The sequence below is a fragment of the Pygocentrus nattereri genome, chromosome 24, assembly GCF_015220715.1.
Source record: "Pygocentrus nattereri isolate fPygNat1 chromosome 24, fPygNat1.pri, whole genome shotgun sequence".
Classification (NCBI taxonomy): Eukaryota; Metazoa; Chordata; class Actinopteri; order Characiformes; family Serrasalmidae; genus Pygocentrus; species Pygocentrus nattereri.
The window spans coordinates 32,901,454-32,918,665 of record NC_051234.1 but is presented as its reverse complement, the minus strand read 5'-3'; the positions used below and the strand labels follow the sequence as shown (position 1 = coordinate 32,918,665).

Genomic DNA, 17,212 nt, shown 5'->3' with positions numbered 1-17,212 from the left:
AGAAATCATTTTCCAGGATCAGACAGACTCTTTAGCTGATTTGAGTCAGCAGCATTCAAGTACACATCATTCCTGCCTGCAAACACGTCCATCCTAACAAGCTGTGAGCAGTGTAGCCTCCTAACCCCAACACTAAAGCCCTGAGCAGATCATACTTAACGCGTAAATGCACAGAACTCGACTCCTCTTAATGAAACAGAACATTTCTGAATTAAATATGAAACGTTGAAATTTTAGTTATTAAATACGACGCTTCCCAAACTAAACATGCAGTCTATAAACAGTCTATTTCGGCTTTAATTGGATTTTTAATTGCATGAGGATGCTGTCTGTGAACCGCTTGGAGCAAAGCGATGGGTCCACTTTACAAACCGAATAACTAGTTAGAAAGACATTTTCATATGGTCAGCCTCAGACGGGCAGCAAATGCATAAAACAACCTCAATTTAAATAAATTTAAAAATCAACAGCTTCATAAGAGCCATTTGGTAACGTAGTGATGCATAATCCGAATAATCGATTTAATAAAACCGGCAAAAAGGCTCGGTGCCTCAGACCCCCTGCACTGTCGGGATAAAAGGCTCATTCAAGTTCATCAAAGTTTGGAGACGGGACGGGGTGGGTGGAGTCAGTACAGCTTAGAACATATTAATAGCTTACATCAGAGGTCACTAATAGGCGGATTGTGGTCCAAGTCCGGACCCCGGACCTGGAACTATAACTGATGGAGAATTATTTAATTTCGACTGGGTGGTCCTGTTTTAATCAGCGTATCATTTCTAGCCTTTAGGGTGGCTTTAGCAGCCGGAGACTCATAGACCAATCACACGCGTTGTAAATATCATGTGATGCTGCTCAGCCAATCAGATCTGTGCATTACGATGAGCTCTGAGACTCGAGTGAGTGACGCCTCACAGGGGAGGGACGAGGAGAGAAACAGCAGTCAGAGAAGAAAGTGAGTCAGAGGGAAGTTATTCCACATGACGTGATCTAAAAAGAGGAAACTGACAGTAAATGTTGTTGAAATCTGACCAAACTGGACTTTATTTGATCTGATGTTCAGTAAATGTTGGTGAAATCTGACCGAACTGGACTTTATTTGATCTGATGTTCAGTAAATGTTGGTGAAATCTGACCGAACTGGACTTTATTTGATCTGATGTTCAGTAAATGTTGGTGAAATCTGACCGAACTGGACTTTATTTGATCTGATGTTCAGTAAATGTTGGTGAAATCTGACCGAACTGGACTTTATTTGATCTGATGCTCAGTAAATGTTGTTGAAATCTGACCGAACTGGACTTTATTTGAGCTGATGCTCAGTAAATGTTGTTGAAATCTGACCGAACTGGACTTTATTTGATCTGATGTTCAGTAAATGTTGGTGAAATCTGACCGAACTGGACTTTATTTGATCTGATGTTCAGTAAATGTTGGTGAAATCTGACCGAACTGGACTTTATTTGATCTGATGTTCAGTAAATGTTGGTGAAATCTGACCGAACTGGACTTTATTTGATCTGATGTTCAGTAAATGTTGGTGAAATCTGACCGAACTGGACTTTATTTGATCTGATGTTCAGTAAATGTTGGTGAAATCTGACCGAACTGGACTTTATTTGATCTGATGTTCAGTAAATGTTGGTGAAATCTGACCGAACTGGACTTTATTTGATCTGATGTTCAGTAAATGTTGGTGAAATCTGACCGAACTGGACTTTATTTGATCTGATGTTCAGTAAATGTTGGTGAAATCTGACCGAACTGGACTTTATTTGATCTGATGTTCAGTAAATGTTGGTGAAATCTGCCCGAACTGGACTTTATTTGATCTGATGTTCAGTAAATGGTGTTGAAATCTGCCCGAACTGGACTTTATTTGATCTGATGTTCAGTAAATGGTGTTGAAATCTGCCCGAACTGGACTTTATTTGATCTGATGTTCAGTAAATGGTGTTGAAATCTGCCCGAACTGGACTTTATTTGATCTGATGTTCAGTAAATGGTGTTGAAATCTGCCCGAACTGGACTTTATTTGATCTGATGTTCAGTAAATGTTGGTGAAATCTGCCCGAACTGGACTTTATTTGATCTGATGTTCAGTAAATGTTGGTGAAATCTGACCGAACTGGACTTTATTTGATCTGATGTTCAGTAAATGTTGGTGAAATCTGACCGAACTGGACTTTATTTGATCTGATGCTCAGTAAATGTTGGTGAAATCTGACCGAACTGGACTTTATTTGATCTGATGCTCAGTAAATGTTGGTGAAATCTGACCGAACTGGACTTTATTTGAGCTGATGCTCAGTAAATGTTGTTGAAATCTGACCGAACTGGACTTTATTTGATCTGATGTTCAGTAAATGTTGTTGAAATCTGCCCGAACTGGACTTTATTTGATCTGATGTTCAGTAAATGTTGTTGAAATCTGCCCGAACTGGACTTTATTTGATCTGATGTTCAGTAAATGGTGTTGAAATCTGCCCGAACTGGACTTTATTTGATCTGATGTTCAGTAAATGTTGTTGAAATCTGCCCGAACTGGACTTTATTTGATCTGATGTTCAGTAAATGTTGTTGAAATCTGCCCGAACTGGACTTTATTTGATCTGATGTTCAGTAAATGTTGTTGAAATCTGACCGAACTGGACTTTATTTGAGCTGATGTTCAGTAAATGTTGGTGAAATCTGCCCGAACTGGACTTTATTTGATCTGATGTTCAGTAAATGGTGTTGAAATCTGCCCGAACTGGACTTTATTTGATCTGATGTTCAGTAAATGGTGTTGAAATCTGCCCGAACTGGACTTTATTTGATCTGATGTTCAGTAAATGGTGTTGAAATCTGCCCGAACTGGACTTTATTTGATCTGATGTTCAGTAAATGTTGGTGAAATCTGACCGAACTGGACTTTATTTGATCTGATGTTCAGTAAATGTTGGTGAAATCTGACCGAACTGGACTTTATTTGATCTGATGTTCAGTAAATGTTGGTGAAATCTGACCGAACTGGACTTTATTTGATCTGATGCTCAGTAAATGTTGGTGAAATCTGACCGAACTGGACTTTATTTGATCTGATGCTCAGTAAATGTTGGTGAAATCTGACCGAACTGGACTTTATTTGATCTGATGCTCAGTAAATGTTGTTGAAATCTGACCGAACTGGACTTTATTTGAGCTGATGCTCAGTAAATGTTGTTGAAATCTGCCCGAACTGGACTTTATTTGATCTGATGTTCAGTAAATGTTGTTGAAATCTGCCCGAACTGGACTTTATTTGATCTGATGTTCAGTAAATGTTGTTGAAATCTGCCCGAACTGGACTTTATTTGATCTGATGTTCAGTAAATGTTGTTGAAATCTGCCCGAACTGGACTTTATTTGATCTGATGTTCAGTAAATGTTGTTGAAATCTGCCCGAACTGGACTTTATTTGATCTGATGTTCAGTAAATGTTGTTGAAATCTGACCGAACTGGACTTTATTTGAGCTGATGTTCAGTAAATGTTGGTGAAATCTGCCCGAACTGGACTTTATTTGATCTGATGTTCAGTAAATGGTGTTGAAATCTGCCCGAACTGGACTTTATTTGATCTGATGTTCAGTAAATGGTGTTGAAATCTGCCCGAACTGGACTTTATTTGATCTGATGTTCAGTAAATGGTGTTGAAATCTGCCCGAACTGGACTTTATTTGATCTGATGTTCAGTAAATGTTGTTGAAATCTGCCCGAACTGGACTTAACTGGATCTTGTTGAATCTTAATTCAAGACCCCTGGCCTACATTAGTATTGTTGTATACTGCTGGTAGAGGCAACCAAACCTCCCTGCGTTGTGACATCACAGCCGCAACTTACTGGCTTTCTGCCGCACTTCACTGAGGGGTTATATATTCAGTCAATATATTCAGATATATTTACAGGAATACAGGGATATTCAGGACTAAAAAGGTCCGAACCTCAATCTATAAAAATAATCACCATCTAAATCGCAATATTAAATCAGAAAAATCACAATTAGACATTTTCCCCAAATCGTTCAGCCCCGGCCACATCAGCTAATTTCAATATATCAGACGTGTCTCCTTTGGATCTAAAATAAACGAACAACACAAATCTCTTTCAGAGAGCAGAGCTCAGAGCACAGCCACGTGCTGAGACCCATGAAATCCAATCAGCGAGATGCCTCACAGTGGAAGAGAGAGAGTGGCAGGACACTTACTTCCCCCTCCAGGAGTGTTTGGTTGTGTAGAAACAGGCCAAGTCTTTGTTGTCTTTGAGGACATTCATCTTCTGGCAAGGCCTGCAACGAAAGAACAGTGTCAAAGTCCACCAACAAAACGGAGAGACATACGAGCTGAACGCGACTTCATGTTAGCATATTCATAACTGGATCGCAGAAATTTGGCAGACAGTCTAAAGTCTGAGCACAGACGCCACAAACGACCTTCCCGGTATAAATACGATGCTCTTTTAAAAGCAGCCACAGCTCACGTTAAACGAGCTTCACCGTAACTGTGTTTTTCTTGGGCAGAGAACGAGGAGCCTTGTGAAAATGTAGAAGTACCAGCTCACCCTGAAAAACAACACACAATGAGTCAACTGGAAAGATGTGCTCGGTCTTTATCATCATGAGGCAACGATGAAAACACTGACCAATCATCCTCGGTTAATGAGAGACACTCCGGGTTGAAAGAGCCCCCGGCAGGGCTGCTGTTTCGCGTCTTCTTAGTGTTGGAAAGTTTCTTGTTGCACATCTTGCCCTTTCCCTTTTCTTTAGCTACTAGCTGGACGAGACTGTTGTCTGCGTTGCTATGGAGACCAGCAGTCTGCGCTGATGAGGGTGAATGCGCAGTTCTACAGCAGTTCCTTTTATTTATTGTTATTTTATTATTATGTCGTTGAGGAGGTGCTTCCCGCTTCACTCTTGCTGTCTGCAGGTGTTAGAATGAATGAATGCAATAAAAAAAGGGGCAGTTGTGGGCTGGAGGTTAGGGAACCAGCCCTGTGGCTGGAAGGTTGCCGGTTCGAGCCCCTTGGCTGACAGTCCATGACTGAAGTGCCCTTGAGCAAGACACCTAACCCCCGTGGATAGGGCTGCCCACCGCTCCGGGCAAGTGTGCTCACTGCCCCCTAGTGTGTGTGTGCTCACTAGTGTGTTTGTGGTGTTTCACTGCACGGATGGGTTAAATGCGGAGGTGGAATTTCCGGAGCCACGACAGGGCAGTAAAAGAGCCGCAGGTTGCCGACCCCTGACCCAGGGCATATCTAGCGTCTGTCAAAGCCAAGTCCAGCCTCACGTGACGAGGACACCATCCTGCTTTCTCACCAGAGGAGCTAAATTCCCCCTTCAGCTCATAATAAGACGTTTTGATGTAAACACGGGTCGGGCATCAACAACATCCGAGACGCTCAGCAAACACCCCGGCCTACGGTTCCTCGAGGGTTCTATAGTACAGAAAACGGTTCTATATAACACCATGAACACTCAAAGAACCCTTTACCCTTTAAAAGGCTCATTTGTATCATTAAAGTGTTCTTTAAGATGTATATGGTTCTATAAGGAACCTTTTTGAAAAGGGTTCTATGTAGCACCCAAAAGGAATCTGCTATACGCAATTAAGAAGATGGTTCTTCAAGGGTCCTTTAGTACAGAAAATGGCTCCATATAAAACCATGAACACGCAAACCTTTTGCATGCTTAACGGGTTCTTCAGATCAATGGAGAATATGCTGAAGACGGTCCTACATGGAACCTTTTTTTGAGAAGGGTTCTATGTAGCACCAAAAAGGGTGCTGCTATACACAATAAAAAAGATGGTCATTCAAGGGTTCTTTAGTACATAAAATGGCTCTACACAGAACCATAAGCACTCAAATAACCTTTTGCATGCTTAAAAGGTTCTCCAGACTGATGGAGAATATGAAGTATATGGTTCTACACGGAACCTTTTCGAAAAGGGTTCTATGCCGCACCCAAAAGGATTCTGCTATACACAATTAAAAAGATAGTCCTTCAAGGGTTCTTTAGTACATAAAATGGCTCTATATAGAACCATAAACACTCAAAGAACCTTTTGCATGATTAAAGGGTTCTTCAGATTGTTTGCTGCAGATAGTTCTATATAGAAACCTCTTAAAATGGTTTCTCTTTTCAAAAAGATGGTTCTTCAAGATTTCTTTAATGAAGGCAATCGTTCTTTTTAGAACCATTAGCTCTATATAGAACCATTTCATGCTTAATTAACCTTTTAGAACATGGTTCTGGGTTCCACAGAACCATATATAACAGACTATCGATCTGAAGGATCATTTCACCATGCAAAGAACTCTTTAAGCATGCAAAGGGTTCTTCGAGTGTTCATGGTTCTATATAAAGCCATTGTCTTTACCAAAGAACCCTTGAGGAACCCTTTTTGAGTGTGTAAGGTAGTAATAACCCACGGAATGAGATTACATCGCTTTTAAATGCAGATGTGGAACACAGACACACCCACTTGGCGCCGGACACAAAGATTCCACACCTCGTATTTAACGGCTCTTAACAGACGCTCTATAAAAATAACAGCTCCGTTCCCTGTTCCCTACAAAACCTTCTCATCTTCTTCAATTAGGCCGACTGGAGCTTCTTCCACAAACACCTCTGTCCTTCAGATCAGGCCTGTTACGTTCACTCCACTAAACAGGAGACAGAACTGCCGGAACACCAAAGATTTCCTCTTTAAAGGAAGAAAAATCTTTGAACTTTTACAATTTTTGGAAAGCCACCACGACCAGACCGTCGCGCCCAGGCCGCCGCGATCATGACATTTACGCTGACCACTGTCACATAAATAACTGACTAACAAACTGAAGTGGCCAAATTGGCCAATTAGCCCCCTTATTTGGCTACACCGGCTGTACTGTTGAATAAATACTGCGCTCACACCCACATTGATCAATACGATCAATAGTGTGACAAACGTCTGCGCACAGAGTCGTGTGTAGAGTCACTCTGCCAGCAGACCTACAGACTATACCACACAACACACTTCCCCGAGAATTTTGAGGAAATCAGCCGTACTTCCCGATTTCCCAAGTACAGGTTTGATCACAGAGAGCTCAGCTGGACTTAGTGCAGTAAAACATTAAATACAAGTCATTATACATCAGTGAGCTCCGGCCACGCGAGCTGATTGGCTGAGAGGCGTCTAACTGCCGTTATTTCACCATCACGGGATTTTCCACAAACACTGTCACTCCACTGAGACGCTGTTGCTAAGCAACGACTCTGACAGCTGTAGGAGACGCTCGAGCCGTTTGAACGTTTTCACTTCTTACTTCGCCACAAACAGAAAACGGACGCTGTTAAGATCACATCTGACCGACAGCCGATTCGGTCCGACTCTGAAGACGAGACGAATCAGCCAGAAACGAACCCAACACCATTCGCCGGACGTGTCTGATCTTCAGAGTCGGACCAGATCAGCCGGGGTTTAACGCGCCTTCTGACTGAAACGTGTAAAACATTAAAGTGATATTTTTAGCCTTTTATACTGCAGTTTTACAGTAAATCACACCGTAAGTGCTTTAATTCAGGCCTGTGATATTAATGATGGGGCTGTTTAGGCTGTTAGCCAGCTGACCAGCCGGGTTCTAGATAAGAACATAAGTTGTCAGCCCCCCAGTTTAAACAGAACTGGGTTCTTACTTCATCAGTTCTTCCTACTTCATCACATTTTCCGTCGATCTGAAGAACCATTTCACCATGCAAAGAACTCTTTAATTATGCAAAGGGTTCTTTGAGTGTTCATGGTTCTATACAGAAGAACCCTTTTGGGTGCTATATAGAACCATTTTCAAAAATGTTCTACACAGCACATTCTCTGTTGATCTGAAAAACTGTTTTACCATGCAAAGGGTTCTTTGAGTGTTCATGGTTCTATATAGGACCGTTTTCTCTACTAAAGAACCCTTGAAGAACCATGTTTAAGAGTGCCCAACAGTTTGTATTCTTTAAAGAGTACGGGAGTGACGGTGAGAAAGAAAAGGCGGAGAGAAAACATGCTGAGTGATGAGAATCAGAGGCGGAGAGGCTGGACTTCAGTTTTATCGCATCCTCTGTAAAGGGCAGAGGGGACGGTGCCTCGGTCAGCGTTCTCCAACAGGACAGAGAGACGGACTCCATCCTTCCTTCCTCTCTCTCTCTCTCTCTCTCCTCCTCCGGCCTGACGCTGAAGCGCCAACACAGCAGCCCCACCGACTCGCTGAGAGGCGCTCGCCTCTCTGAGCTCATCACCCGTCACCCCGGCGCCAACACGGCCCACCTGCCAGCCTGCTGAACGCTCTTAAAAAGGACGGTTCTTCAAGGGTTCTTCGGCAAAGGCAAAGAACCACGACTTTGAAACAGAGCCATTTCATGCTTAAACGATTCTTTGCATCAATTATTGGTAAAACGGTTCTTCAGCTTGATGGATATGTTGTATATGGTTCTATATAGAACCTTTCTGAACATGGTTCTGGGTTCTCTTGGTATGACGTCAAACTCATGATAACAGAAGAACCCTTTTTGGTGTTGTACAGAACCATTTCAAAAAAAGGTGCTGTGCAGAACCACATACATACGCAGAGAACCACTAATGCATGATACATACGGTTCTATTTAGCACTAAAAATGGGTTCTTCTGATATTACAAGTCTGGCATCATAACAACTGCAGAACCCTTTTGATGCGTTACACAGAACCATTACCAAAGACATCCTACGCAGAACAATTATGCATTCTTGATCGATCTGAAGAACCATTTCGCCACACAGAACCTGGTTCCACATATCACCCAAAATGGATTATCCTGCGGTAACAAGCTAGGCATCGCAGCAAAGGCAGAACCCTTTTGGGTGATATATACAAATGTTTTCAAGAAGGTTCTGTACAGATCCATATACAACAAATATTCCATCAATCTGAAGAACCATTTCACCATGCAAAGAACCATTTAATCATGCAAATGGTTCTACATAGAACCCATGACTCAACATATAACAATTCCCTTTAAAGGAGATCCCTTAAAGAACCCTTGAAGAACCATCTTTTTAGATGTATACACGTGTTTATATTAAGCTGCCATACAGTGACCTTCCTGCTAGAGATGGGCAATCAGACGATATAATATTGGTATCATGATCAATTGCGTCACAATATGCTTTTCAGAGCATATCAGGGATATCGACAGTACTTAAAGAACACTGACCAACTACATCTAGCCTCCTAACAACCACCTGGAAGAGCAGGTCGACCCCAAAACTGCCCCCATCATATAAACAGCACTGAAAGCTTTGATCTCTGAGAGAGAGGAGAAGATCAAGCTGCTTCAGATCTGAAAACATCCACAGGTGTTTCTGTCCATCCTTCCACTGTGAGAAGACCACTCAGCGCTGTGGGTCTGAAAGGACGTGTAGCTGATCAAGAAGAGCCTCGCTGAGAAAAGGAGACGGACACACCAAACAAAGAAGCTGGACGATGGACTGACCGCCCCAGAGTCCAGACCTCAGCACCACTGAATGGGTTTGATTAGTTCAGAAAATCAACCAGCTTCTCAGACTGAGCTTTGGAGGCGTGTCTGCAGGTTCTCTGAGGAGCTGAAAGTGAGGCTCCTGAGAAGAACGGAAGCTGGAATAGAGGTGAAGAGGGACTCACTGAACACTGTGATATTATATATAATCGCTAAGGCTTCTGTGTGAAAGGACCAGGCAGCAGCTCTGACGTTTTAAATATTGTACTTTTATAAACACTGAATATTCGAAAACAGAAATATTGCATATTAATATTAGATATTATCATTAAAATAAGGCACTTTTTCAGGCAGTTCTCACTTCAGCTGCACTGACACAACATTGTATTATATTGCACTGAACTCACCAATCAGGCATAACATTATGACCACTGCTGGAGTTTTTAAACACTGTGTCGACTCACTGTCCACTCTATTAGACACTCCTACCTCGTCAGTCCACCTTACAGATGTAAAGTCAGAGACGACAGCTCATCTGCTGCTGCACAGTTTGTGTTGGTCATCCTCTAGTCCTTCATCAGTGGCCACAGGACGCTGCCCACAGGACGCTGCCCACAGGACGCCGCCCACAGGACGCCGCCCACAGGACGCCGCCCACAGGACGCCGCCCACAGGACGCTGTTGGCTGGATATTTTTGGTTGGTGGACTATTCTCAGTCCAGCAGCAACACTGAGGTGTTTAAAAACTCCAGCAGCACTGCTGCTGATCCACTCAGACCAGCACAACACACACTAACACACCACCACCACGTCAGTGTTACTGCAGTGCTGAGAATGACCCACCACCCACATAGTACCTGCTCTGTGAGGGTCCATGGGGGTCCTGCCCACTGAAGAACAGGGTAACAGAGTATCAGAGAAACAGATGGACTACAGTCTGTAACTGTAGAACTACAGAGTGCAGCTATACAGTAAGTGGAGCTGATAGAGTGGACAGTGAGTGTAGAAACAAGGAGGTGGTCAGAATGTTACGCCTGACCGGTGCACGGTTTCTGATAGAGTTACGGCGCTTTGAAGGTCAAGCACTTGTCATACTGGATATAACGCTGCATTCCGATCGTCCAGCTGTAAAGCATTACTGCTGCAGTAAGTAACTACAGTAAGTTGCTCAAGCCGTCTTAAAGGAGAAGTGTGAGTGCCTTCAGTTAACACCCGTCTCAGAGTGTGTGCAGGGAGGAGTGTCGATTCTTAGGCATATCGAGAGGCAGACGTGAGCGATTCTGAATCGATTAAAAAAATGTCAAATCGATTTTCTGAATATTTAATTTATAACGTAACGTTGACGCAACACAAATCTAGTTTTGAGGAGAACATCGAGACCAGCGAGAAATCCGACTGGCTCTGCGTTAAATCCAGGTTCGGTCCGGTCCGGAGTCACAGCCCAAATGTTTAGAAGAGACATTTAGTCCTTTCAACAACAATCAAACCACCTCAGGAGCCGCAACATTTACAGTCCAGTGTGTCTCCGGGTGCGATAACGTCCTAGAACAGGATAAACAATATAAACGAAAACACGGACTTGCTCCACTTTAAGCTTCAGCTGCAGCCGCTTTCCTCCCGTCTCTGACAGCAAAACTCTCCTCAAAACTAGATCAGTTTCTCCTAAAACGTCTCTCAGCGTTCGGCTGGTTTACGAGAATGAAGTCGCTTCTTATTCCCCAGCTTCTTGTTCGAAATTTAACCGTTCCACCTTAAATGGTGCTTGAGACGCCAAATGTAAATGCGGTACCATTTAAGGTGGACCGGGAGAATTCAAAAGCTTCATCTTCACAACTTCTTAGTGTTTCAGTCTCTCGGTGCAGATTTGGTGTACGAGGAAACCACTGCGCTGCTTATTAATGCAATTAAGTCCATTCGCCTCCAAACGTTCGTCTAAAAACTCCGTCATGTCGTAGCTACAACCTCGGTGAGACTGCACTGCTACGGGACCTGCAGGCTGCACGCCAGTTCTCCGTCGCTGAGAACCAGGGCTTTCGTGCCACGTTCCACACGTCCTGTCTCAAAGATGTTTTACTGACGCAGTGAACGAAGAGCCTTCCAGTTCACTCGCCACATCACTTCCACTGATTTATGAATAACAGATATTGGAAGTAGATTGATTATGGATCTTTACAAACACTTTGCTTTAAAAATACCAAGTCCTGACCCAGTGAGAGAAAAAGATCCTGTATAAAAAAAAAAAAAAGACGCATCGATAATCGTTTTATAATCGAATCCCAGCCTCTGAATCTAATCGAATCGAATCGTGAGGTGCCCAGAAATTCCCACCCCTAATAACCAATAACTACTACCACAGTCTCACTTCACAGTGGCCACTGAAAGCCGTCTGTTTACTCCGAGTTTCCTGTTTTTGCCTAATAGAAAGCGAGTCACATTAAAAGCCGACGAATCTCAGCTCCTTTCAGCACAACCTGGATAAAAGTGAGGTCTGAGGAAGAGTTAAGGCTTTCTAGACAGCTGCATCCATAATAGTTTAATGAATGGAAGCTGAATCTCCGGTTCCAGTCGGATAAGGAGGGATCTGACGGGGATTAATGATGAGCTAGGGCTCATCCTAATTATCACTTATTTTGTCTTGTTTGTTGTCATTTTGCTGTCATCCTCTCCTCTCTGGCATAAGGCAAACCCTGTGTGGGCGGACGGGAAACACTGGCAAAGCAGGTAAATGAAGATCTCACAAGGTAGCCACGTGACTTAACTTCCCGTCTCTCGGCACGGATCAATAAGAACCACATTACGCAGTAAAAGTGCAGTTACGAGCAAGTCCACGGGCCCATGCGTACACAACGCTCAGTAATGCAGAAATTTGGGGAGGTCAGGAAGCTGAAATGGACACTCAGCTCTGTGCTCCGAGATCGTTTCCTCGATCTGTCCATCTCTTCTTAAACCCTCCTCTAAAGGTTCTTCATAGAACAGGTTCCTCATCTGTTTCATATCTACACGCTCCTTCATCACTACTTTCCAAACCCGCTGCAGCAGCTTCAGCAGCTGGAAACTCTCTGACGCCGTTTCACACGAGTCTCCGATGTGGACTGAATGAAGAACGAAGGGTGTCCGGTGTGACGGTCAGTCCTTAGCGATCTCCTGAGTGTCCGTCGGTCAGTTTCACACAGAATGCAGACGGACACACGAATCCAGCAGCTCCACGCGGCGAGAGGCAGATGACGTGTATCTCAGCCCCTCTTCACAGGCTCATAACTCCGGATGTGAGTGTTGCTGGATCTCGTGATGAGATGGAACGGAAAGGACGGCTCTACGGATTCAGGAAGGGTTTGAACTGGATTTCTGAGCTGGATCATCACAAAGACACACGCAGATATACATTTGAGGCGCAGCGAGTTTGTGGGCGGCCTTTACGGTCTTTTTATTTATTTATTTTAAACGTTTAACCAACACACATGCTCATATTTGCCACTTTTATGCCCTTTGTTTTGTGCCTGCCTTGAGATTGTCCTGCGATGGATAATTAAAGTTTAACGGGACTGAAACACTCGGGCCAGTAGAAGAGCTAGAGTTCAAAGTTTGTGGTCCACTTCCGGAGAGGTTCATGCACTTTCTATGGCCTCTCCAGTCCTGAGAAACAGCAAAGCAGGACTTAAAACTGTGAAACAGGACGAAGGATTCGGGAGAGAAAACACTAAACAAATAATTCCCTGAATTTCTACCTTCTTCCACCAACTGAGATTCAGAGCCTCAACCACGATAACTATAATGATAACTACAAAACGACACGGGTCGGCGATTTCACAAAAAAGATATTATAATACTGCAAGACCTTCTCACGATACACAATATACATCACGATATTTAGGTTTTGTGAGATTTAATAAGGTGGAACACACAACATAGTGCCACATATGAAAACACAACACTACTACTACTACTACTAACAATAATAATAATAATAATAATAATAATAATTACAACTACAGTGATTCATATTCACTGCAGTAATTTACTATGGCTCGCTTTGTATTGGATCATGTAGCTGGTCAATGTTCTTCAAATTACCGACGACATCCATAACATGCTCAGAAAAGCATATCATGACTTGATTGATCACGAGGACGTTCGATTATTACTATATTGCCCACCCCTAAACTCCGATATACCTCTATATAGATTATTACTGTCACAGCTATTACGGAAAAGTAACGTCATGTAAGCTTGTGACGTTTGCCCACTGGACTGAACGCTTTCCAATTTGGCACAAATTCATCACCATTGATGCAGACGTGGTGTTTAAGTCTTACCACGTGGCGCTAAAGGCATGTTTACGTGTAGTGAATTAGTTTGTGATGCTCGGTTTGAATGGCCTGCAATTCCAACTGTATACACGAACTGACCATGAATAAGATGAGGGCCCAAAGTGAACGATCATTTGAGAAAAATCACATTTCATATGAAAGGGAACGATAATTTGATGTAAATTTATTTAAATGATGAGCCCAGAGGCAGCGGCTATACTTGGTATTTACCCAGTGCTCTACTGCTGCCTTCAAACGATGTCAGAAACTCTGTATTTACACACTGGGAAGATTTTACTAGACGGAAAAACATTTACTCGTCTCAAGACCATCCTCTGTGCTTTATCTGCTGCATTAAAGCAACAAAAACAGATTCTCTCTCACCAGTTCTGGACAGTAACTGAGTACCTGAGTAACTGAGTATCTGAGTAAATGTAATTAGTTTCTGTACTTTAGTATTTTTGGTGTATCTGTACTGAAGTTTCTCCGTTCTGGGGACTTTCTCCTTTCACTCCACTACATTTCAGAGTCTAATATCCGACTTTTTCCTCCTACATTTTGAGAAATCTGTCGTTCCTTTTGGTTTCTGTGTGTATAAAAACGTAACATGTCAAAACGAAAGAAGCGCAAAGCCAGAGCACCAATCAGGGCCCAGCGGTCACTTTGTTTAGAGCTGGTTTTGACCTGTTGGTCATACCGACCCAGTGCAGCACGCGGTTCAACGTCAGCGCAGCAGCGTAAAACTTTGGGAGAGTCTGTTCAACATAAATGATGAACTAACCTAACTTTGTGTAAATAGAGCTCAATATAGAAATATGTCCACATATGCAGTCGAGACTGACGCGGCTTTTTTCTGAATTTCTACAAACACCATTTCATTTTATAGTAAATGAGTTTGGGCTGGTTTATGTTTATGAACAGACGCCTACAGATCAACATAGTAAAGGAGCTCATCTGTGATCCTGAGTTTAAAGCCAGTTTTTATTCAACTTAAACTTGGAACTAAGTTGTAAATAAATCTGAAACTGAAACTTTGCTTGTGTGTAAAAAGTGATTTCAGAGCCACTCGGTTCTCCCTGATGGAAACTGTTTACCTTCAGTGTTTTGTGCTTCTGATCATTTTAATAGACGTCAGCGTCACTAATTAATGACCTTCTATTAAAAGACTGGTTTACCAAGAGAGACGCTGGAGGACTTTCACCTGAAATGAGTTCATGAAGCCAGTCTGGTTATAAAAATGATAACAGGACATCAGAGCCAGAATTACTCTTTTAGTACTTTTACTTTATACTTAAGTACATTTGAAGGGAAATACTTTAGTACTTTTACTCAAGTGGAGGTCTAAAGGGAGGAACTTCTACTTTTACTGGAGGAATATTTACCTTGGGGGTCTCAACTTTAACTCAGTACATGGTTTGTGTACTTGTGTACCCACAGGAAGAAACTATAAAGATCATTTACAGTGTATACCACTTGCTTCCGACCAAAAGAACCAAAAGAACACGTATCAAGTTGTATTTACGACCTCCGAAGTCTTGAGGAGGAACTTCTTAGGAGGACATGGGGGCAGCATTTCAACAGGCCGTTAGAGACGATTCAGCCTGACAGGCCTGAAGATGGCAGTCACATGACCACACTGTAAGTCATGGGTTAGTGGCTCAACAGCAGACAATACCACCCACCAAGGGGCCTTATAACCGGCCTTATAACCAGCCTTCTTAACACCTTTAACGAAGGACGACGCTGCACACATTACCTTAGTAAAACAAACTACAGACCCAAAACAGCTTTGAATCATCTGCACAGAAAGAAGACCACCACCTCTGCTAAATGAGGCTTCCTACAAGCCAGCGTCTTGTTCGAATTATCCCGTTCCACCTTAAATGGTGCAGCAGTTACGTTTAAGCGCACCAGTTTCCCCATCGCCCGTTTCTCGTTCGAAATTCCCCGTTCCAGCTTAAATGGTGCAGCCGTTATTATATCGCCCCAGGCACGAGAATGTAACTGCCGCGCCATATAAGGTGGAACGGGAAAATTAATTAGCCAACATACAAATACATCTAAAAAAAAAAACATCAACACGTGGTTGGTGTTCGCCCAAAAACAGCATATTCAGACCTTTCCAGCCCCAACTGACAGCTAAAGAACAGGGCTCCGTCTGCCACCAGGCTCAGGTTCGCTTCCTTTCGATTTTTCCCGTTCCACCTTAAATGGTGCAGGAGTTGCGTTTGTTCAAAGCGCGTCGGTTTCCCCATTACTCGCCCGTTCCTGGTTCGAATTTTCCCGTTCCACCTTAAATGGTGCAGCCGTTATTGCAGCGCCCCAGGCGCCAGAATGTAACTGCTGCACCATTTAAGGTGGAACGGGAAAGTTTAAAATAAATAAATAAATAAAGAAGCAGTAGCAGCTAGCAAAAAGGCAGCTGGCTTCAGCCTCGCCTCTGCCAACACACACATCCGCGTCTAAACAAGCGCCGACGCGCGGGGCTCGCTGATGAAGAGCCCAGCACACTCCACACAACTGACAGCCCAAGAGCAGGCTACAACAGCGCTCCGTCACGAGGCTCAAGTCCGCTTCCTCTCCGCGCCACCTTAAATGCTGCAGCAGTTACATCCATACAGAGCCATTTAAGGTGGAACGGGACATTTCGGGAAAGAAGCTGGCGAATGGGGAGCTGACCTCCCGAATAACTGAGAATATCCACCACCGCAGCCACCTGCCCGTCAGCGCTGTTTACCTTTCCCCTCAGAAGCGGGTTAGCAGCTGAGCTAACCTAGCTGGCTCGCTCCAGCCAGGAGCATCAAGTTGTCGGGAGCACTTATCTCAACTTTAATGAAGTAAAACGTGTTAGAAATGTTAGTTTCCTGCGACAAACAGCGGTAGGGGCTCGTGTCGAGGTCGCCCTGAGCGGAGGTCGCAGTCAAGTTGGGTCAAGTTAGAGCGCTAACGCTACCCGACGCTAGCGGACTGGCGACTGCGAGGCGGCTTATACGAGTCGCAGTGCAGATTCCGGCCGCGGGAAAACTCGTTTAGCCGTTCTGAGGGCGGGGGAAATGTGTCCCGGGGCTTGCCACCTTTCCCCTCGGTTCTGTTTACATTTGTCGGCGGGGGAAACGTCGCGCCTGGCCGGCTAAATGAGCTGGCTAACCTCCGCTAGCGTTAGCAGGCGAGCTCCTCCGCATCAGTGAATCAGAGCCGGAGCGCAGACCGAGCCCCGTTTACCTGAGCGGTCCGTATCACCTGCGGCTCGTCTCCGTCCCCTTTTCCCCCACCCTCCAACGTGCTGGAACGTCTCTGCTCTGTCTCCCCGAACCTGTGGAGCCGGGTCTCCGCGGTCAGCTTCCCTCAGTGCGGAGAAAACAGTCAGGACGCCGCCATGTCCGCTCGGTGCGGTGTGCGCAGGCGCAGC

General features: G+C 43.9%; 1 protein-coding gene across 6 annotated transcripts in view; it reads right to left on the bottom strand.

Annotated features, from left to right (window-relative positions):
* Window positions 1-17,212, bottom strand: part of LOC108442970 (dnaJ homolog subfamily C member 13) — a 99,864-nt gene extending 82,652 nt beyond the window's left edge. For 2 of the 6 annotated variants that reach the window (XM_017723313.2, XM_017723311.2), the window contains exons 1-2: window positions 17,026-17,212; window positions 4,228-4,308 (exon numbers count right to left, since the gene is read on the bottom strand). In XM_017723313.2, coding sequence (XP_017578802.1) covers window positions 4,228-4,295 — 68 coding nt within the window. In that variant the 5' untranslated portion in view covers window positions 4,296-4,308; window positions 17,026-17,212. The remainder of the gene's footprint in view (window positions 1-4,227; window positions 4,309-17,025) is intronic. The other 4 variants (XM_017723308.2, XM_017723312.2, XM_017723309.2 and 1 more) reach the window with 3 other exon arrangements.